Here is a 23,677-nt window from a genome sequence, read left to right on the forward strand (position 1 = left end):
AGTCATTTACAGCTTAGTTGTTTTTTTTTGTGAAAGACTATGACTCTAATTAGGAGGCAAGATTGCACTGGCTCTTAGTGCTGCAGCCTTGGAGGCTAGTTGGTCTTTGGGAACCATCTCAATACCATCTGTTCTAAAGCCCTCTTGGCCAAGAGAGTGGGGATGTAACTTGGGCAAGATACTCTGTGCTTTTGACAAACTCTTGCCCAGATAGTAGGGACAGCAGCTTCCTCCTCTACTGTTCTGGTGGTCACACCAATCATGACTATGCATTGTTGGAAGTCACTGACTTTCCAGGCGTTTGTGTATGGGTTGCTTGCAGGAGGTATTACATTAATCACAGTTGTTGTTTTTTAATCAGAAAAAAGCATGAGAATAAATAGATGGAATATTGTCAGTGAATCACTGTTTGGAGATTAAATTTTAAATGCTGGAGATAAGCTCGTGATCAAATGTTTTGGTCACTGCTTCTCTTGTTTTGCAATGGAAGTTAGTAGTTGGCAGTCTTGTGTGTTCATGGCTGGGTGAGAATTGTATGTTTCATGTTTGTTGTTTATGTTTATGATATATTGTTCACCTGTGTTAAGACTTTGACCGGGATGCAAATTGCTCTAAAGTTTGTCTTTAGTGATGACTTAGTTTTACTGGTAGTTGTTGACAATTGTTGACTTTTAGAAAGAAAGTTGTAATGGCTCTGTACATAGAAACCCTTTATATTTCGGCATGCATTCTGGAACTGTGATTCACTGACACAGAACATGTAGGTTATGGACATTACAGATTCAAGGGTGCGCCTGGTATTCATAGAAATTGTCAGCTTTTGGTTATATCTGTGTGTAGATTTTTTTTTTCCTAAAAGGCTGTATACCTTGTATACCTAACAGATGGTAGCAGGGCCAAGTTCGTGTTGCAGCTGAAATCCACATACACGGATGAAGCAGATTGTGAATATATCTGACCTCTTTAACCCTTTCGCTGTCATGAAAATAAGATTTAAGTGAAATCTATTTGCCAAGGTTTTTTCACACAAAAAAACGGGTATATATTTTCAGAAAATTCTGTGCTCTTTATTATTGGAGAAAGACCCATAAGAGTATATATTTTTTTTCAAAGGTAAATAAATAAAGAATACAAAACACATGATGTTTTCCCATTATATTTTTAGTGACATGCTGTTGTTTTCAAATCAGTGCTTTGTTTTTTGTCACATTTTCAACTTGTTCATTACAAATATTAGTCAGGTAATTTGCACTAAAATATCATATATTCTGGACAAATGGATAATACCTGCACACACAAATTATACTAGAACAACCACAATAAAAAATTAAAAGAGAGAGAGAGAGAGAGAGAGAGAGACAGACAGACAGATACACAATGCATTGTGACCTCTCCAAGTGATAATATGGATGTTGGGCCACTCTCCCTCGGTGTCCACCCCCCTCCTCTTCACCCCTCTCACACACGGTCATTTCATCCAGTTCTCATCAGATTGCATTGACTGAGTGCCAAGAAAATCGCTCACACTGTGTCCTGCTAAAAATTCGGTCACTTTCTGTCGTCTGCTACAGCTGTAAAGTCGGCATCACTCACTGATAGTCATATCTTGGCCAGTCTCTTCATTGCTCCCTTTATTTTCTATCAAATCGTCCTACAAAAGTTCATCACTGTCTTCTCCTTCAAATTTACACTTAAGTCTTGCTGAGCATCAGCTAAAGAATGCAATCTTGGTTGATTTCGTGGGACCATGATTGCATGTCTTGAGCACGGGGTCCAACATTTTGTTGAGCGAGCGAGGACAGGAGCCAGGCAAACACTGCGGCAATAATCCAGCCAAAACGTTCAAATAAAGGACTGCCTCATGACGCAGATGGTGTTTCTAGCTATGAATAGAATCTAGAAAGATTCCCCAAGCTAATGCTACCAGTATTTTTGTCAGCGAACTGAATGCAAACCAGGGAAAAGTCCGAATATTTCAGTGACAAGTTATCTTGTCATTGTGGCAGCAAAGCGTACATGCTGGTGCTGACGAGTTATCTCGTCATATAGGCAGCCAAGGGGTTAAGACAGGATGTCACTTCAAGGTCTCTCTGCTGTTCTACTGATGACAGAATCTTTTGTGGTCCCAAATTTAAGAGGAGAGCTTTCAGTTCAGCTGTGAACCTGGAAACCACTGCCTTTCCAGTCAAAATGCCTCACTCATATCCTTTGAAACAAAGCTGAAAACATTCCTTGTCAAGCAGCTTCTACAAAATAAAGGCATTACATTCCATATCTGTATACTGTGAATCCGCTTCTAATTCTTCCATGTATGTTTGTATGCATGTGCGTTATATGTGATTGTGTGTGTGTGTATTTGTGTGCCAGTGTCTGTGTGAATTGTGTGTGATCTTGTGTACTTTGACTGATGTATAATTGTAAAGCACTTTGAAAGGTCTGAAAGTGCAATATAAATGTACTATTATTATTATTATTATCATTATTGTTATTATTAAGGTGCACGCACTATTTGCTGCATTGTTTCAGAAACTGGACAGAGACTGGCGAAGAGAACTGACAAACAAAGAGACGGCCCCAGCCCCAACCAATCAGAAACCCCCGTTCATTACCAATTTCAGTGAGTCATGATGAGAGACTTTTTTTCTCTTTGTTATATAGCTGTTTATTTTTTAGAAATATGTTTTCATTTACCAGAATTTGTGACATTCTGTTTTCCATATTTTGATGATGAGGAATGATGATAGGGGTGAATGGTGTGACGGTCCATTTACCGTACTTTTCGGCCTGTCAGGTGCTTCTTTTTCACTCACATCTGATCCTTATATCTTATTGGCTATGTGCACCCTGTCTGTGTCTGAAAACTAAATTCTGACAGCCACTTTGGGCCATCTGTCCCAACAATATTTAAGATAGTTGATCACAATAAACGCTGATGATTGAGATGAACAGCAACACTGTTCGATTTGACATGGTTCATGTTCCCCATTGAATCAGATTGAAACAAAACCGTGTGTTCCACAAAATTTCAACTGAATGTGATCACAGTTTGCCCTTAGTTCATGATAAAAGAGCGGTGTCTGAGTTGCGGATCAATTTATGGTGCGAAAGTAGTAGTGTAAGTGTGTTTTTGTGCATGTGTTGTTGTGTGTGTTTGTCTGTATATGTGTGTGTGTGTGTAAATGTGCATGTGTGTGCCCACATGCATGCATGAGCTCATATTTTTGACATACTTCCAAGATCATCTTATTTCTGTAAGATACTGCATGTGTTAAAATGTGTGCCGTACAGAGTTTGTGAAGTATAGAAACAAATGTGAAAGCCTTGACCCGTGTGTGTCTGCAGGGAACACAAAGCCAGCGTTCATGAAGGAACAGGTGGACCAGCCTTCGCTGCTTAGTAACCAGCTGCACAATGGTCAGTGTATGTATGTCAGTGTGTGGGTGGGTGGGTGTGTGTACGTGTGTGTGTGTGTGTGTGTGTGTGTGTGTTTGAATGTATTATGCATGTGTGTGAGTGTGTGTGTGTGTGTCGGCGTGTGTGTGTGTCGGCATGTGTGTGTGTGTGTCTGTGCATGTGTGAAAGGGAGGTTAATTCCAGAAAGAAATTAACAACCGCTATTATCTGACAACCAAACAAGCCAGCAAGGAAGCAACCCACACCCCTACCAAGCCATGAACTGGAAGAAAACCATCCCCAAAGCACAATGAAAGCCCTCCATGTTCTACACACACTCCAGCCATTCTCGCTCGTCACTCCAAAACCTGTGTGCATGTAATTGTAAAGAACCCATGGCAGCAGAATGGTTGTCCTTGGCAAAATTCAGTAGAAAACTCATGTTTAAGGATCACTGTATCTTTGGGGCTACTTGGTCCTCTGTGGTGAAAGAGTGGGGGTGTAACTTATGCCAGACAGCATAGGTAATGGGGACAGCACTTGCCTCCTCTACTGTTCTGGTGATCACAGTTGGACATGACTGTCATACATGCATATGACTATCATACATGCATATCTATATACAGCAAAGTTTCCTTCATTATTTGATGATCATAGGTGGACATGACTCTTATTGATACATAGCTGAAAACAGCCAAGTTACCTTCATAATCTGATGGTTATATTTGGACAAGACTGTTGTACATACATATCTATCAACAACAAAGTTTCCGTCATAATCTGATGGTCATGTTTGGACACAACTGTCATTCATTCATATCTACAAGCAGCCAAGTTACGTTCATAATCTGATGGTCATATCTGGAGACGACTATTCTGGATACCTATCTGTAAACAGCAAAGTTTCCTTCATGATCTGATGGTCATATTTGGACATGACTGTGTCTACAAACAACAAAGTTTCCTTCATTATCTGATAGTTGTAGTTGGACGCAACTGACTGTCATACATGTCTATAAACAGCCAAGTTTCCTTCATAATCTGATGGTCATGTATGGACACAACTATCATACATATCCATAAACTGGCAAGTTATCTTTATAATCTGATGGTTTTTTTGGACACAACTGTCATTTATACATATCTATATACAACAAAATTCCCTTTTTCTTCTTCTTCTGCGTTCGTGGGCTGCAACTCCCACATTCACTCGTATATACACGAATGGGTTTTTACGTGTATGACCATTTTTACCCCACCATGTAGGCAGCCATACTCCGCTTTCAGGGGTGTGCATGCTGGGTATGTACTTGTTTCCATAACCCACCGAACACTGACATGGATTACAGGATCTTTAACATGCGTATCTTTCGCTTGGGAACACACATGAAGGGGGTTCAGGCACTAGCAGGTATGCATATATGTTGACCTGGGTGATCAGAAAAATCTCCACCTTTTACCCACTAGGTGCCGTCACCGAGATTCGAACCCGGGACCCTCAGATTGAAAGTCCAACGCTTTAACTGTTCGGCTATTGCGCCCGTCCAAAGTTCCCTTCATTATCTGACAGTTGCAGTTGGACACAGCTATCATGCATACATGTCTATAAACAACAAAGTTTCCTTCATAATGTGATGGTCATACTGGGACATGACTGTACTGACTACTGTCCGTTGGTTATGGAAACAACAGCATACCCAGCATGCACCCCCTGAAAGTGGAGTGTGGCTGCCCATGTGGGGGTTAAATAAACAAAACGGTCATACACATAAAATGTTACATTTCTGTGTGAGTGTGCATGTGTGCTTGACTGAAATATGATTGACACAAGAAATGAATGATGAGTGCCAAATAGCAGCTGTCAGTCGGCTCTACCCAGGTAGGCAGCTTGTTGTGCAAATGACCCCGTGTTTGTAAAGCGCTTAGAGCTTGGTCTCGGACCTAGGATAGGCGCTATGTAAGTATCCAAATAATCATCATCATAATGATTCATACATGTCTATAAACAGCCAAGTCTCCCTTGTTCCACAGAGAGGAAGGCAGTGCTGCAGGAAAGCATCAAAGCCCTGCTGAACGCCGGACGCCGGAAGAAGGCCGGGAGGTCGAAAGCCACGCACAGCGCGAGGCCCTACCACACCAAGCTGGCCCCCCCGCCCCCGCCCAAAGGCTACAGCAGCAGGGTGCCCACACGCAGACCGCCGCCCTCCAGAAAGGGCTTTCTCCTGCCACAGAAGGTAGGGGCACAGGTTGTACACACAGACATGCAAGTCTGGAAAAGTCCTGGAGAAATAAGAGAACCATTCCCAGGGCTGGAAAAGTCCTGGAGAAATAGAGAACCATTTCCAGTCCTGGGAAAAGTCCTGGAGAAATAGAGAACCATTTCCAGGTCTGGGAAAAGTCCTGAAGAAATAAGAGAACCATTTCCAGTCCTGGGAAAAGTCCTGGAGAAATAGAGAACCATTTCCAGGTCTGGGAAAAGTCCTGAAGAAATAAGAGAACCATTTCCAGGGCTGGAAAAGTCCTGAAGAAATAAGAGAACCATTTCCAGGGCTGGAAAAGTCCTGAAGAAATAAGAGAACCATTTCCAGGGCTGGGAAAAGTCCTGAAGAAATAAGAGAACCATTTCCAGGGCTGGAAAAGTCCTGAAGAAATAGAGAACCATTTCCAGGGCTGGGAAAAGTCCTGAAGAAATAAGAGAACCATTTCCAGGGCTGGAAAAGTCCTGAAGAAATAGAGAACTATTTCCAGGGCTGGGAAAAGTCCTGAAGAAATAAGAGAACCATTTCCAGGGCTGGGAAAAGTCCTGAAGAAATAAGAGAACCATTTCCAGGGCTGGGAAAAGTCCTGAAGAAATAAGAGAACCATTTCCAGGGCTGGAAAAGTCCTGAAGAAATAGAGAACTATTTCCAGGGCTGGAAAAGTAGAGAACCATTTCCAGGGCTGGAAAAGTCCTGGAGAAATAGAGAACCATTTCCAGGGCTGGAAAAGTCCTGGAGAAATAGAGAACCATTTCCAGGGCTGGATAAAAGTCTTTTGTGGTGGGTGGGGGGGGGGGGGATGTATTTTGCTCACAGCAAGATCTGGAAAAGTCTTGGAGAAATATATTTTTAATATGTTTTTAAATACACATTACTATACCATGGACCCACTTTAATAGGCGTACATATGCACACATGGCTTGATACATGCACATACATGACGTGCACACTTGTTTGTGATTAACCGCACATACATACACACATATATGCAGACATGCACACTTCTGCATACACACACACACATACACACACACACACACACACACACATCACACACACACACACACACACACACACACACACGAAAATACTGTCACACAATTGCTCAAAAGATGACACAAACACTCACACATAAACACACACACACACACCCATACGCATGCGTGCGTACATGCACACATTCATGTGTGCACACAAAAACATTTCAAATCAAAAATAGTGTCTCACACCCAAACATAAACACACACACACACACACACACACACACACACACACACACACACACACACACACACACACATGTAAACACACATACACATACACACATATTTAAACACACACTTACTTATACACACATAAAAAAATAGTGTTACATACTTGCTCAAAAAATCACACACACACACACACACACACACACTGACCATGTATGTTGTCTTCAGGTTCGAACCCAGAGGGCGGTGGCACAGCAGGCGGCGGCCAGTCAGATGGCGACCCATTTCGCTGACCCCACCATCACAGCCAACCTGAAGGCTTCCACTATGCTGCATAACCCCCTGGTCTCCAGCCGCTCCAGATCTGAACCTCCCTCCCCTGGGGACAGGTAGGTATGATAGTCAGCCATGTCTGACTATGAGCATAAGAACAGCAGAGGAGGCAACTGCTGTCCTGACTATGAATCCCGGCTAGAATTTGATTATAGTGGAGAGTGTTTAGCCCAAGTTACATCCCCACTCTCTCTGCCAAGAGGGTTTTAGGACAGTCAGCAATGGGATGGTTCCCAAAGGCCAACTAGCCCCCAAGGCTGCAGCACTAAGAGCCAGTGCAAGTTTTCCGCCTAGTTTGAGGGTCACAGTTCTTCACAAAAGACTAAGCTGTAAATGAATTCCTGTTTTCCTATTGAATGGATTTTATGGATGTGTATATAGAAGATTGACAAGATCTATGTATTTATATTAAAAAAAATCCAACATTAAAAGGTCAAAGGTCTCATTGCCTTTTACAATCATCAGGGCAGTGAATTCATATCCACTGTGTCCAGGGCTGGACACAGGAAGGCAGTGAATTCATAACCACTGTGTCCGGGGCTGGGCACAGGAAGGCAGTGAATTAATATCCACTGTGTCTAGGGCTGGGCACAGGAAGGCAGTGAATTCATATCCACTGTGTCCAGGGCTGGGCACAGGAAGGCAGTGAATTCATATCCACTGTGTCCAGGGCTGGGTACAGGAAGGCAGTGAATTCATATCCACTGTGTCCAGGGCTGGGCATAGGAAGGCAGTGAATTCATATCCACTGTGTCCAGGGCTGGGCACAGGAAGGCAGTGAATTCATATCCACTGTGTCCAGGGCTGGGCATAGGAAGGCAGTGATTTCATATCCACTGTGTCCAGGGCTGGGCATAGGAAGGCAGTGAATTCATATCCACTGTGTCTAGGGCTGGGCATAGGAAGGCCGTGAATTCATATCCACTGTGTCCTGGGCTGGGCATAGGAAGGCGGTGATTTCATATCCACTGTGTCCAGGGCTGGGCATAGGAAGGCAGTGAATTCATATCCACTGTGTCCAGGGCTGGGCACAGGAAGGCAGTGAATTCATATCCACTGTGTCCAGGGCTGGGCATAGAAAGGCAGTGAATTCATATCCACTGTGTCCAGGGCTGAGCATAGGAAGGCAGTGAATTCATATCCACTGTGTTCAGGGCTGGGCATAGGAAGGCAGTGAATTCATATCCACTGTGTCCAGGGCTGGGCATAGGAAGGCAGTGAATTCATATCCACTGTGTCCAGGGCTGGGCATAGGAAGGCAGTGATTTCATATCCACTGTGTCCAGGGCTGGGCATAGGAAGGCAGTGATTTCATATCCACTGTGTCCAGGGCTGGGCATAGGAAGGCAGGGCTCAGTCCTTTACTTCTGCCATTTTAAACTTCTTCAACTGAAGTCAGGTACCCGTTCTGACATGGGTTGAGTGAGGGAAAATCGGAGTAAAATGCCTTTCACAAGGACACAACACCAGGCTGGAACAGAGCCTTAAACCCTGATCACTGGTGAACGCTGGATCAGTAAACGACAGTGTTTGAGAACAGTTTCAGTGTGCGAACGTTGTTTGTTTGATTGTGTGAGCGTTGAATGATATTTTGCCTTGATGACACAAAAACAGTATGACTACTACAGAACTGAACGACTTTTCACTGTTTAAGCGTTTAATGATGTTTTGCCTTAATGACACAAAAGCTGTGTCATTACGACAGTACTGAACGATGATTCACTGTTTAAGCATTCAGTGATGTTTTGCCTGAATGTCACAAAAACACGGTACCAAACAACATTTCACTGTTTAATTGTGTGAGCGTTGAATGATATTTTGCCTTAATGTCACAAAAAACAGTGTGATTACCACGGTCCTGACGGATGTTTCACTCTGACCCCTTCAGGCGGAAGGTCAACTTCATCCCGCCCTACGCTGCGGGTCAGAGTCACCATGCCTCCTACCCAGGTGTTGGCGCCGATCGTTCCCGCTCCTTCCTGCGCTCCATCAGCCCTCCCTCGCGCCTCAGCCGTTCCCACAGCCCCCGGGTTCGCTTCTCAGCCTCCCAGGGCCACGGGAAACGCTCGATGAATGCCCCTGACCTTTCCGATTCGGAGCGTTCCCAGACGCCGTGTTTCAGCAGCGGGGATGAGATGTTGACGCTGAGTCCTGCTCCTAGCATGGAGTCTTTCCCATTGAGGACCAAGTGAGCACTGTTATTTTGTATTGTGTTGTGTTGTATTGTACTGTGTTGTGTTCCTTCTTTGTCACAACAGATTTCTCTGTGTGAAACTGGAGCTGCTGTCTTTAGCGAGAGTGCATCAGTTTTTTTTCTGCCTGCAATGAGTGTATTTGTTTTCCTATCAAAGTGGATTTTGTCTTCAGAATTTTATCAGGAAGTACCTTTTTGTTGCCGTGGGTTCTTTTACATGTGTTCCCTTCATCCTCTCAGATCTCCTTTGTTGGGCATCGCTTGGGGTCTCTTTCAGTTTGGTTTCAGTTTCAGAGAGACAGAGGGGTAAGAGTAGAAAGTACATGTGTCTGTGCATACAATCTGTATTTTATTCTTGTTATCATCTCAAACTGTAACATTTTTTTTTCTAATGGATGCTTCTGATGTTGATGTTTTTTATATTAATATTGTTTTTTCTTGGTTCCCTGTAATGTTTTTATCACTTTGTCATTTTCTTGAGGTAGATGCTTGTGATGCTCTTTTTACTTTGTTTTATTATTACACTTTGATGTGAATTTAATGTGATGTTCTGGTTACATTGCTGGTGATGTTAGCATTTCTGTCACTGTCAGATCTCACCGGTCCCTGAGCCCAGGGGGCAGGTCAAGGTCACACAGCGGGAAGCGGGGGTCACCACGAAGGTCGCAACGATCTCGCAGCCCTCCGGCACAGCGGAGACAGTTTTTTGTGGCAGACGCTGATGCAGAACTTGTAGAGTGAGTGATGTGTGTCGCAGTCAACAGAGCCACTTTCTTTTCTTTTTTCTTTTCTTTCTTTCTTTCTTTTATTTTGAAGGTCTGCACGCATTGACGCTTCTTTGAAACTGAAATGGAAACTTTTGCATTATTGATTAATTTTTTGATGCTCCATCATTGGCACCGTCTCTGTTGCATGACTCACACACCACTCATTCTGATTCCCCCATACACTGGACACACCCGTGTTAGCTGTGTCAATGTCAGTGCCAGCAGTGTTCTGCACAGTTTCAGTGGCATTCTCCTCATGCCTCTAGTACTGTAGCACTGTGTCCCCTTCCTTCAGTTTATCTGTGTCTCCCGTGTGAAAAACAGAGATCCTGATAATGGTAAGAAATTACAGTAGCAAAGATGCATAATTATGAAATCTGCACAAAGTGTCTCATGTTTTAAAGCATGTTGTCTACCTCGTAAAGAAAAAAAAAAAAGGTATATTCTGATGGTGACAGAATTCAGTCATCTGCATCAGTGATGATGACAGGCAAACGGAGCCAAGATTTATAAACCATGCAGAATGTGTCCCAGGTTTGGGATGTGAGCTCATGTGTACCTGTGGTGTGTCTAGGTCTGGTTATTGTCAGGAATAATTCCAAGGTGTGTAACACACTCTGCAGGTTCCGCTGTTTCCTTCTGCTTCTTCGTTTGTGGGCTGTGACTCTCACGTTCACTCTTATAGTGCTTTCAGGCTTTTCACAGTACAATACAATACACAGACTTTATTGTCTATACTTTGGTACAGAGATTTTCTTTTTGGCAGCAGCATGTGTCCAACATAAAAAGAAAACAACGAACAAATAAAATGAATGAAAAATAAAAAGATGATTTATTAAATGGCACCTAAAGGAAATAGCTATATACAAATATACAGATTACTGAAATTCACGTGCCTCTCCATTTCAGTCAGCCAAGCCGCATTGCACATCTTCCCCACACCACACACACACACACACACACACATGCACGCACGCACGCACACACGCACGCATACTCTCTCTCTCTCTTTCTCTTTGTCTCTCTCTCTCTCTCTCTCACAGAGTATGCAACTACAAAGATCATAGTTCACTTAAAAATAAAAATCACCAGGGTAAGAATTAAACCAAAAAGCAGCACTTCTGTAGTTCACAAAAAATAAGAGGCATAACATGAATGACTGTTTTTACCCCCGACATGTAGGCAGTCATGCTCTTTTTATGGGAGGGGTGGATGCTAGGGATGTGTCTTATTTCCACAACCTACCAAATGCGGACATGGATTACGGGATGTTTAAAGTGTGCATTGATCTTCTGTCATGCCTATACACACAAAGGGGGTTCAGGCACTGGCAGGCCTGTGCATCTGTTGGCTTTGAGATCAGGAAAAATCTCCACCCTTTGCCCACCAGGCGCCGTGACCGAAGTTTGAACCTGGGACCCTTATATTGAAAGTCCAGCGCTTTAATCACTTTGTTGGTTGCGCCCATCATGTTCCCCCCTGTGAAGATGCCGGGGGCTTTTACAGCTTTAGTATCCCTGACCTGTTTTGTTGTTGTTGTTATTGTTGTTGTAACTAGGTTGTTTTCAGCCCTAGTATGGCCGTGAACAGAGTGGAAGCAAGGAGAACGAAAGGAAGAGGTGTGTGTGTGTATGTGTGTGTGTGTGTGTGTTGGCCTGTATGTGTTTGTGTATGTGTGTGTGTGTGATGTGAGAGTTTGTACTACGTACAAAACGTGTCATGTGTTGGCAGGGATCTGTTCCCAGAGAGCGTCAGGAAGGCAGCAGCCCAAAATGGTGGACACCTGGCAAAGACAGGGTACGTGTGTGTGTGGTCCTTGTAAGGGCAGCTTAACACAGCCGCTGGAGGCAGTGCCGGACAGTGCAGTACAGTACATTACAGTGCAGTAAAAAATACTGTACAATACAGGACAGCACAGCGCAGTACAGTACAGCGCAGTACAGCATAGTTCAGTACAGTACAGTGCAATAAAAATACAGTACAATACAGCACAGTACAGCACAGCACAGCACAGTACAGTACAGCACAGCATAGTTCAGTACAGTACAGTACAGTACAGTGCAATAAAAATACTGTACAATACAGTATAGTACAGTACTGTAAAATATAGTGCAGTACAACACATTACAATGCAGCATTGCACAGTACAGTACTGTAAAGTACAGTACACTATAATACAGTAAAATAAGTCAACCAATAGCAAAACACAACACAAGTGTTTACGCACTGCTCAGTTTCAGTTTCAGTTTCAGTAGCTCAAGGAGGCGTCACTGCGTTCGGACAAACCATATACGCTACACCACATCTGCCAAGCAGATGCCTGACCAGCAGCGTAACCCAACGCGCTTAGTCAGGCCTTGAGGAAAAAAAGAAAAAAAAAAAAAGAAAAAAGAAAAAAGGGGGTATAAATAATAGATAAGCTTACATAAATAAATAAATAAATAAATAAATGAATAATAATTATAATATAGAAAAAGGTAGTAGTAATAATAATAGTAATACTAATAAAATGATAATAATGAAAAATAAATAAATAAATAAATAAGACAACAATGGTGATAAATAAGGGAATAAATGTAAAATATGAAGACATACATTCACACATACACCCACACATGCATAACAGAAATGCACCAAACATGCAGTTTCACAGATATGAAAGTACAGTCAAATACATATAAATGTACATGAGCTCCAACACACACACACACACACACACACACACACATTACCTTGCACCTCCTCCACCCTCCTCCTCCACACACTCATTTCTAGTCTACGTATCGCAGCTTCCACGGCACACACACACACAAACACACACTCACAGAGATGAACACTTACTTGTACAAGCACACACACATACGCCCATATCTCCCACCCCCAACCCCACACACATATATACAAAGATATATATATATATATGTATATATATATATACGTTCCAATATCCTGTTGCTCCCACAGTGTAGGCATGCATACACTCACATACCTCATCCTCTACCCCACCTCCCCCCGCACTCCCACCTCCCATCACACACACACGTACACAGATCTCTCCTGACACTTGTGTACACTTACACTCTCGCGCATTCATAAACGCACTCAAAAGCACAGACCCATACATCCACACAAACACACACATACACACACGCACAGAGGCTGCCCCTGACTGGCCGCAAGAGGGATGGGAAAAGATCTCTGATGCCAAGAACGTGGCATCTAGTGTGTTGCTCAGTCTATTGTATTTGGAAAGGCCCACAGAGACTCTGTTCCGTTTTGAAGAAATTTGCGCAATGTTGGTTTGGAGATGATGCCGATATTTGTTTGATTTGCAAAGCATCGTGCTCTACCTTTCATGTTAGATTTGCGGCCGCTCCCTCTCTCTGCTTCTATTTCTTTGAGGCGATCGATGGTGTGATGGCCTTGTACCTGTTCTTTTTGGTATTCTTTGACTTTTCTGAGGATTTCCGATTTTCCTAGATGTAGGTCGCTCGTTGGTGTTGCGTTACCAGCAAGTCTGTCAGCTCGCTCATTTCCCTTAACACCTGCATGTCCCGGGCAGTATGACCATGTGAGTTTTTTAATCTGAAAGTTGCGCATTGCCTTATGCCACTCTGGGCTTCCTATTCCGTTTTCAATTTCACTGCTCAACCGGTGGCTAGGCATTATTTCGCATACGACAGCGTGATATAGGTGGAAAAGTGCGGTAGCTGACAGTGACGTGTGTGCAGGAAAGGGGGCGGGGCCAGTCTGGCACCGTACATGCAGGACGTGGAGAGGAGGGTACACAGCAGACTGTCGTCGCTCGTCAAGAACGGACACCTGGCTGAGGGAAACCGCAGTGTGAGTTGTTAGTAAGGATAACGATGATGATAATAATGATGTTAATGATAACAGTGATGATGATGGTGAGCAGAAGAAAGAGAAGGACAATAATAATGATGATGATGATAATAGTGATGATAATTATGATGATGATAATAATAGTAGTAATGATGATGATAATAACGATAATAGTAACAGTAACGATAATGAAATAAGAATAAACGTATTTCTGTAGCAATAACATGGCAAGATACTTAACATCAGACACACTGATCAAGATCGATCTCCCCACCCCCGACCCCCAGTTGGAAATGACCCCCTTTCTGTGAGTTTTAAACAGGCTGTTGAAAAAGAATGGGGCTGGGGGAGGATAGGGGGGGGCGGGGGGGTTGTGTTCTGGGCTGTCGTGTTGACAGTTGGGAATCATTTCAAGCTCGCCTGCAATGAACCCCGGTTACGTTGAAAAGGGGAGGGGGTGGAGGTGTGGGGGTAAAAATCCATCTCGGAGGGGAGAGGGTTTGTGAGTTCAAACCAGTGGAAATTCACCCCCATGGGTTGCTCCTGGCTATAGTCTGAAGATTTGACCTGGTGGTAAAAAAAAAACCCAGTGGGGGTATGAACAGGCTGCTATGCTGGTTTGGTTAGGGAACGGAATAAGGATTGTATCTTACAACCCCTCCTCCTCCGTCCAAATGGTTCATAGAAATGTAATCCCTTTTTGCCGCTTTTGGGGAGTGGAGGATACAATACCATTACATACTTATTGAATCACAACTTGAGTCCAGCAGTGTGAAACGAAATGAGCAAAACACTCACATGCACGCATTCAATGATGATGATCCTGATATCGATAATTTACAAAAAATCGGCTTTAACATATTGACAAGTATGCTCAAACGTTACACACCAAATTATTCAAATTAAAGTTGTGTTTTCTTGGCAGCATGAAATAAACTGCATAAACCGAATATTGACGAATTTGATTGACATTTACACGTTATCGACTTGTTTTGAGATATCTGTGTACAGAAAGAAGCTTTGTCGAAACTCAGGCCCTGTCCCAACAGAAAACCCCCAGAAAATGGAGAATGTTGGTGATGCGTTCAGCAGTGCAGTGCCCCCAGGTTATGGGGGCCAGTAAGTCTGTTTCAAATTACAGCATGACATCAACATTGGTGTCACAGGGTTTGGAAGACATCGACCTTGACCGTGTGGCTGACGCCATCTTGGATGAGGCGATAGCGGAGGCCACTGGGGATGTGACACGAGTGGAGCGCACAGCAGCGGCCGGAGAGGTGGCGGCCTCCTACCTTGACAACCCCACTCTGGAGAACATCCTGCAGGCGCTGGAGAGGATGGAGGTGGGTGGACCCAGTTCATGCTGACCTGTTGACTGGCTTTTCAGTGGACCTGTGTCGTGTTGACCTGTTGACTGGCTTTTCAGTGGACCTGTGTCATGCTGACCTGTTGACTGGCTTTTCAGTGGACCTGTGTCGTGTTGACCTGTTGACTGGCTTATCAGTGGACCTGTGTCGTGTTGACCTGTTGACTGGCTTTTCAGTGGACCTGTGTCATGCTGACCTGTTGACTGGCTTTTCAGTGGACCTGTGTCATGTTGACCTGTTGACTGGCTTTTCAGTGGACCTGTGTCGTGTTGACCTGTTGACTGGCTTTTCAGTGGACCTGTGTCATGCTGACCTGTTGACTGGCTTTTCAGTGGACCTGTGTCGTGTTGACCTTTTCACTGGTTTTTCAGTGGACCTGTGTCGTGTTGACCTGTTGACTGGCTTTTCAGTGGACCTGTGTCGTGTTGACCTGTTGACTGGCTTTTCAGTGGACCTGTGTTGTGTTGACCTGTTGACTGGCTTTTCAGTGGACCTGTGTCATGTTGACCTGTTGACTGGCTTTTCAGTGGACCTGTGTCATGTTGACTTTTTGACTGGCTTTTTAGTGGACCTGTGTCATGTTGACCTGTTGACTGGCTTTTCAGTGGACCTGTGTTATGTTGACCTGTTGACTGGCTTTTCAGTGGACCTGTGTCATGTTGACCTGTTGACTGGCTTTTCAGTTGACCTGTGTTGTGTTGACCTGTTGACTATCTGGCTTATCAGTGGACCTGTGTTATGTTGACCTGTTGACTATCTGGCTTATCAGTGGACCTGTGTCATGTTGACCTGTTGACTGGCTTTTCAGTTGACCTGTGTTGTGTTGACCTGTTGACTATCTGGCTTATCAGTGGACCTGTGTCATGTTGACCTGTTGACTGGCTTTTCAGTGGACCTGTGTCATGTTGACCTGTTGACTGTCTTGCTTTTCAGTGGACCCGTGTCATGTTGACCTGTTGACTGGCTTTTCAGTGGACCTGTGTTGTGTTGACTTGTTGACTGTCTGGTACACTGTGTCATTATATGTTCTTTTAGGGGGAAAAGGCTGGAGTCTGCACCAGTAGGGCATGGTACAATGTGTCATTATATGTTCTTTTAGGGTAAAAAGGCTGGAGTCTGCACCAGTAGGGCATGGTACAATGTGTCATTATATGTTCTTTTAGGGGGAAAAGGCTGGAGTCTGCACCAGTAGGGCATAGCACAGTGTGTCATTAAATATACTTTTAGGGGGGAAAGTGCTTTGTGTAGCACTTTTCTCTGGTGTAAGTTAGAGCAGTGTGTTCCTTCCCTGCCCTGACCCCTGGCACGCTAACCCTCAGCCCTATATCACAGACTGACATAAGCTTACTGCCATGCCAGCAGCAGAGTGAGAGCTTTGTTGTCAATGGTTTCCCCACTGCATTGGGAAAATAATTTACAGCTTAGTATTTTGTGAAGGACTATGACTCTCAAACTAGGAGGCAAGATTGCACTTGCTCTTAGTGCTGCAGAATTAGGGGGCTAGCTGACCTTTGGGGAACCATCCCCAACGCCGACTGTCCCAAAACCCTCTTGATCGAGAGAGTGGGGATGTAACTTGGGCAGGACACTCTCCACTCAAATCAAATTCCAGCCCAGATAGTCGGGGGGGAAAGCAGCGGCCTCCTCTGCTGTTCTGATGGTCACAGTCGGACACGACTGACTATGATACACCTGATCCCCGGACACGAACAGTGATGTGTTGTTGCACGGCGCTGTGTTGCAGAAGGAGAACGAGCGACTCAGGCAGAAGTACTCCAGCGTGACCTTTCACGACTCCGTGCCCAGGCGGCGGCGCCAGCAGAAGGCTTCTCAAGGTCGTTTGGTCATCTTTGCTTTTTTGTGTCTTCTGTCCTGTGTGTGAGTGCTGGGGGGTGGGGGGTGGGGTGTGTGTTTAAGGTGGGAAAGGTGTACGCGAGAGTTATGAGTAATGCTGCACTGTTGTTGTTGGGTTTTTTTTAAGAGTATTTTTAGTGAGGTTGTGTCATTACATTTTATATATATATATATATATATATATATATTTTTTTTTTTTTTTTTTTTTTTTTTTTTAAACTATATTCCTGTTTTATTCTTACCACATGTATTGTTAAATGTGCTTGGAGTGGCAAGGTAAACGCTATATAGATGCGCACTGTAATTATTTTCTTTTTGTCCTCTCTTGTCTTTCTCTGATTTTTTTTTTTTTTTTCACTGGGGAGAGGGGGGTGTGTGGGAGGGGGGAATACTTTCTTCATTTCTTTGTTTGTAAAGCGCTCAGAGTTTAGTCTCTGACCGAGAGCAGGCAGTATCAATGATAATGATAATTATGCGTCGCCAAGTTGAATCAGGAGACATAAATGTTGTTGTTGTTTTCTGCGTGGCAGTGTTTGCAGAGTTCAAGTCAGATCAGCCGTGTGATCCTCCGTCCTTTGAGGTGACCAACACCCGGCCCCCCCCTCCACATGCTGCTGGCCTCCCTCGGTGGGTGCAATATCAGTACAGTATCAATACCAGTACAATACCAATACAATACCAGTACAGTACCAGTACAATACCAGTACAATACCAGTACAATACCAGTATAATACCAGTACAATACCAATACAATACCAGTACAGTACCAATACCAGTGCCAATACAATGCCAGTTCAATACCAGTACAATACCAATACAATACCAGTCCCAATTCCTGTACAATACCAACACAATACCAGTACCAGTACAATACCAGTATAATACCAATACAATACCAGTACCAATGCAATACCAGTACAATACAATACCAGTACCGATACAATACCAGTACAATACCAATACCAGTATAATACCAATACAATACCAGTACAATTCCAGTACAATACCAATACAATACCAGTACCGATACAGTACCAGTACAATATCAATACAATAACAATACAATACCAATACAATACCAGTACGACACAATACCAGTCCAATAATAATGCAATACCAGTACAACACCAGTATAATGCCAATTCAATACCAATACAATACCAGTACAGTACAATACAATATCAATACAACACCATTACCAATACAATGTGTGTGCAGTGAGTTCCCTGAAGATCTGACCCAGGACCCACTCATCTTCACCAAGGCAGCCAGTGACCGCCGTCCCCAAATCACCTTCCAGCAACACGGAGGAGGGGAGGGAATGCAGGTATAATGCAATGCAACACGATACAGTGCAGTATGATGCAGTGCAGCATGATACAGTGCAGTATGATACAGTGCAGCATGATACAGTGCAGTATGATACAGTGCAGTATGATACAGTGCAACATGATACAGTGCAGCATGATACAGTGCAGTATGATACAGTGCAACATGATACAGTGCAGTATGATACAGTGCAACATGATACAGTGCAACATGATACAGTGCAACATGATACAGTGCAGCATGATACAGTGCAGTATGATACAGTGCAACATGATACAGTGCAGTATGATACAGTGCAGTATGATACAGTGCAGGATGATACAGTGCGGTATGATACAGTGCAGGATGATACAGTGCGGTATGATAACAGTGCAGTATGATAACAGTGCAGTATGATACAGTGCAGATGATACAGTGCAACATGATACAGTGCAGTATGATAACAGTGCAGTATGCTAACAGTGCAGTATGATGCAGTGCAGTATGATACAGTGCAACATGATACAGTGCAACATGATACAGTGCAGCATGATACAGTGCAACATGATACATTGCAACATGATACAGTGCAGATGATACAGTGCAGTATGATACAGTGCAACATGATACAGTGCAGGATGATACAGTGCAGATGATACAGTGCAGGATGATACAGTGCAGTATGATACAGTGCAGCATGATACAGTGCAGTATGATACAGTGCAGTATGATACAGTGCAACATGATACAGTGCAGTATGATACAGTGCAGGATGATACAGTGCAGTATGATTCAGTGCAGTATGATACAGTGCAACATGATACAGTGCAGGATGATACAGTGCAGTATGATACAGTGCAGTATGATACAGTGCAACATGATACAGTGCAGTATGATACAGTGCAGTATGATACAGTGCAGTATGATGCAGTGCAGTATGATACAGTGCAGTATGATGCAGTGCAATGATACAGTGCAGTATGATGCAGTGCAGTATGATACAGTGCAGTATGATACAGTGCAATGATACAGTGCAGTATGATACAGTGTAGTATGATGCAGTGCAGTATGATACAGTGCAGTATGATGCAGTGCAATGATACAGTGCAGTATGATACAGTGCAGCATGATACAGTGCAACATGATACAGTGCAGTATGATACAGTGCAACATGATACAGTGCAGTATGATACAGTGCAGGATGATACAGTGCAGGATGATACAGTGCAGTATGATACAGTGCAGGATGATACAGTGCAACATGATACAGTGCAGGATGATACAGTGCAACATGATACAGTGCAGGATGATACAGTGCAGGATGATACAGTGCGGTATGATATGATAATGAAGTGGTCCTCCATAGTGCTGTTCCCTCACAGAGAGGCTCATGGCGCTTCACAAATCGTTAACAATAAAGAAACAAACAATTCTCAAGGAAATTCAAATAACAGCCATTCACTCATGGTGCTCCACAAATTACATGCTACAAAAGAGACACGAGTCATCAAGAAAAAGAATCAGCCATGAAGAAAGTCACCATGCATCATGAACAGCACACACACACACACACACACACACACACACACACACACACAGCGCCTCCACCCACAAAAACACACACAACACTGGAATAAGTAGTACGTCCCTCAAAGAATAGCAAATCAGACTAAACTGTTTGTATTACTGAAATGAAAGACAAAAAAGATGCGTCTTCAGCTGGGACACGAAAGAGTCCAGGGAAGAGGCCTTTTGCAGGTCAGCAGGCAGTGAGTTCCAGACAGCTGGGTCTGAGGAATGAAATGACTGGTGACCAAAGGTTGACAGATTAGTATTTGGTACCCAAAGTAACCTTTCAGCTGAAGATGGAAGTGACCAGGAAGACCGATTTGTTGTGCGTGAAGAAGAGAGATACTGCCAGAGTGTACCACCAAAAAAAAGCAGTACACAAGCATGGCAATTTTGAACTGAATGCGCAGTTTAATTGGAAGCCAGTGCAGTTCTTTGAGCAAAGGTGTCATTTGCTCATACTCAGATTTCTGCGCAACAAGTTCAGCTGCACTGTTCTGAACTTTTTGCAAACAACTGATCTGATCAGCAGTACAGTGCAGTGCGGTGCTGTACAGTGCAATGCAGTGCAATGCAGCACAAAACAATTCAGTGCAATACAATATAATGCAGGACAGTGCAATACACTGCAATGCTTTTCGATACAGTATGATACGATATATGATGATATGATACAATATGATACAATACGATACAGTCCAGTCCAGTCCAGACCAGTACAATACAAAATACAATACAATACAATACAGTACAATACAATACAGTGCGCTACATCTTTGTGAACCTTATTGGAAATTATGTCTGCATTCAGAGGCTGGTCATTCACACACTCAGTCTCTCAGCCCACAGTGGAATCTGACATTCATTAGAACATGACAAATATTGATCTGGGAAGTCGAAGAGTAAAACATGTAAATTGAATGAAAACAAAGGAATGAAGCACAGCACCTTGATTTATCTCACATTAAAGAAAAAAACAACAACATGTTTTAAGAAATGCAACGAATCACTGTGTACCAGTAAGAAGCACTGCTGCAAAGTCTGTCATTACAAATTCTCCAGTGGCAGTTCCTGTACCAAAACCGTCCACATTCTTGCGTGCAAATGAAGGAGATACGTTCTACTTTAACATGTTAGGATAAGAAACATCATTTCCGAAATGAGGAACCCTGCACCAAGTCAGTCATTAGAGGTTGTTAAAATTGAGGAAGGTGGCAGATTGGTTAAGTTGCTTGTCTGCCGATACAATGTCTGAGGGTCGGCATTTGATTCCCACACTCGCCCTTCTCACAGGTCTGACTTAACTCACTCAGTACGGCCAGTCCTCTCTTCTCCTCTACACAGACCCATCAGATGTCCAGTGGGTGTCTGAATGACCCAACCTTTAGCTTCCGTCGTCGGAATTGTGGTATTCTTTGTCAACATTCACCTCTTCAGTATAAGAGCCTTCTGCTTGCAATATTTTGATGATGGTAATTGGGGTGAAACGCTGTTAACGTCGTCTCTTTCGCCTTTCGTATGGAGAGAGTTAATAAAGCTGAGCATCCAGTCATTCGGTAGAGATGATAAACCGAGGTTCCGTTTGCACTACGCTCTCGGCGCACTGAAAAAGAACCCATGGCAACAAATTTGTTGTCCGCTGGCAAAAAATTCTGCCGAAGAAATCCTCTCTGAGAGATACACAAATAAACAAGCACGCACTCAAGGCCTGTCTAAGCTGGGTTAGGGTGTGCTGCTGGTCAGGCATCTTCGTGGCAAGGCGTGGTGGTGCAGTGTATGTATGGATTTATCCGAATGCAGTGACGCCTCCTAGAGAAACTGGAACTGAAACTTGCTAAAATTGCAGGCGTCCTCTAGACTGGAACCCCCAGCCCCATCCCGCCCCGCTCAGCGGTCGGTGCCGGTGGCCCTGCGGCCGAAGACCTTGCTGAGCATGAAGCAGACGGTGGTGGAGAGGATCGTGGATGGTGTGGAGCGATTCGAGTTTTATCAGCGAGGGCTGAAACAGCACCTGGGCAGGAGAAGACCCTTTGACCTCTACGAGAGGTAAGCCAGCATGTTTTGGGGTTGTTGTTTTTTTTGTCTTTTTTTCTCTTCTTCTTCTGACACATGTTGTAAGTCTGAATTGTTGGTTTTATATATGTATGTTAAGTGTTAAATGTGAGTATAAATCTCTCTCTCTCTCTCTCTCTCTCTATATATATATATATATATATATATATACACCTTGGGTCATTATACAGAAAGATGGGTATATCATCTAGGTACAGAAGTAGTACAAAAACCAGTCACTTCACCATCAGCATCTTCTCGAAAGCAGTCACTGCTCTATCTCTCGAACCAACCCAAGTTTTTTACCGACAGATATAGTAAGTCTGAATTGTTGGTTTTATATAGGTATATAAGTATTCTCTCTCTCTCTCTCTGTGTCTGTATATATATCTATATCTATATCCATCTCTCTCTCTCTCTCTCTCTCTCTATATATATATATATATATATATGTGTGTGTGTGTGTGTGTGTGTGTACCTTGGGTCATCATGCAGAAGTATAGGTTTGGGTATATCGTCAGTACAGAAGTATTAGTACAAAAACGAGTCACTTCACCATCAGCATCTTCTCGAAAGCAGTCACTGCTCTGTCTCTCGAACCAACCAAAGTTGTATAACCGACAGATATAGTAAGTAAGTCTGAATTGTTGGTTTTATATAGGTATATAAGTATTATCTATTTAGATATATGTAAAACCTCAGGTCATCGTACAGATGTATAGGTATAGGTGTATCGTCAGTACAGAAGTATTTGGACTAAAACTAAAACCAATCACTTCACCACACCATTAGCTGCTTCTCAAAAGCTCTGTCTCTCGAACCAACCCAAGTTGTTTAAAGGAGAACTGTGCAATCACCAACCATTCATTATCTGTATATCTAGTCATCAGCCATCTCTATGTAATGTGTAATGTGTGGCATATTTTCTGGGGAACACCTGTGTTGATATGCTTTGAGTGTGTGTGTGGGGGGGGTGGGGTAGGGCGGGGAGTCATGCATGTGTGTAAGCATGCACATTTACTTGCACTCATTTGTAATTATATATCGGGTGTCCCCCCAAAAAGTGAACTGCTTTTTGACAAGTATTTTCTCAGTGATAGAGAAACCAAATTAATTGAAAATTTTCACACAGTAACCCTAGGGTACCATCAAGTCTGCAATACATTTAAACGTTCGGACGCAAATTATGCGAGTATTGTCAAATTCAAAACAGCATGTCCAAAAATCCAGTATCAGAGCTGTGCAATGTGACTTTCATCATGTTCATGCCATTGAGCAAGTCTTCTGTGCAAAGAATGGCGAAAGAATTTTACGTGCTACTGACCCTGCATTGCGTATTTTAGCGATAGTCTATTTACTCAGCAGCAGTGCAGGGTCTCCTCTGGTGTGTGGCCTCCTGGTGACCTAACATCGATGGTTCTCTGTGGACTACCGACGCTGGAACTGCGACGGACGATCCCGGGTGTGGCCGTGTATGGGGGAATCTAAATGAGCGGCGTGGGAGTAACGCCACTGAAACGGTGCAGAT

The 23,677-nt window shown here is 43.5% G+C and overlaps 1 protein-coding gene across 1 annotated transcript in view; it reads left to right on the forward strand.

Annotated features, from left to right (window-relative positions):
* The window catches only part of LOC143288519 (uncharacterized), a 42,763-nt gene that overhangs the window by 14,018 nt on the left and 5,068 nt on the right, over window positions 1–23,677 (forward strand). Inside the window, exons 8-20 of the mRNA XM_076597101.1 lie at window positions 2,527–2,617; window positions 3,343–3,414; window positions 5,425–5,627; window positions 7,091–7,251; window positions 9,084–9,383; window positions 9,983–10,126; window positions 11,888–11,953; window positions 13,888–13,999; window positions 15,166–15,342; window positions 17,111–17,201; window positions 17,751–17,847; window positions 18,439–18,547; window positions 21,944–22,143. Coding sequence (XP_076453216.1) covers window positions 2,527–2,617; window positions 3,343–3,414; window positions 5,425–5,627; window positions 7,091–7,251; window positions 9,084–9,383; window positions 9,983–10,126; window positions 11,888–11,953; window positions 13,888–13,999; window positions 15,166–15,342; window positions 17,111–17,201; window positions 17,751–17,847; window positions 18,439–18,547; window positions 21,944–22,143 — 1,823 coding nt within the window. The remainder of the gene's footprint in view (window positions 1–2,526; window positions 2,618–3,342; window positions 3,415–5,424; window positions 5,628–7,090; window positions 7,252–9,083; window positions 9,384–9,982; window positions 10,127–11,887; window positions 11,954–13,887; window positions 14,000–15,165; window positions 15,343–17,110; window positions 17,202–17,750; window positions 17,848–18,438; window positions 18,548–21,943; window positions 22,144–23,677) is intronic.

This window comes from Babylonia areolata, chromosome 12, assembly GCF_041734735.1.
Source record: "Babylonia areolata isolate BAREFJ2019XMU chromosome 12, ASM4173473v1, whole genome shotgun sequence".
NCBI lineage: Eukaryota > Metazoa > Mollusca > Gastropoda > Neogastropoda > Buccinidae > Babylonia > Babylonia areolata.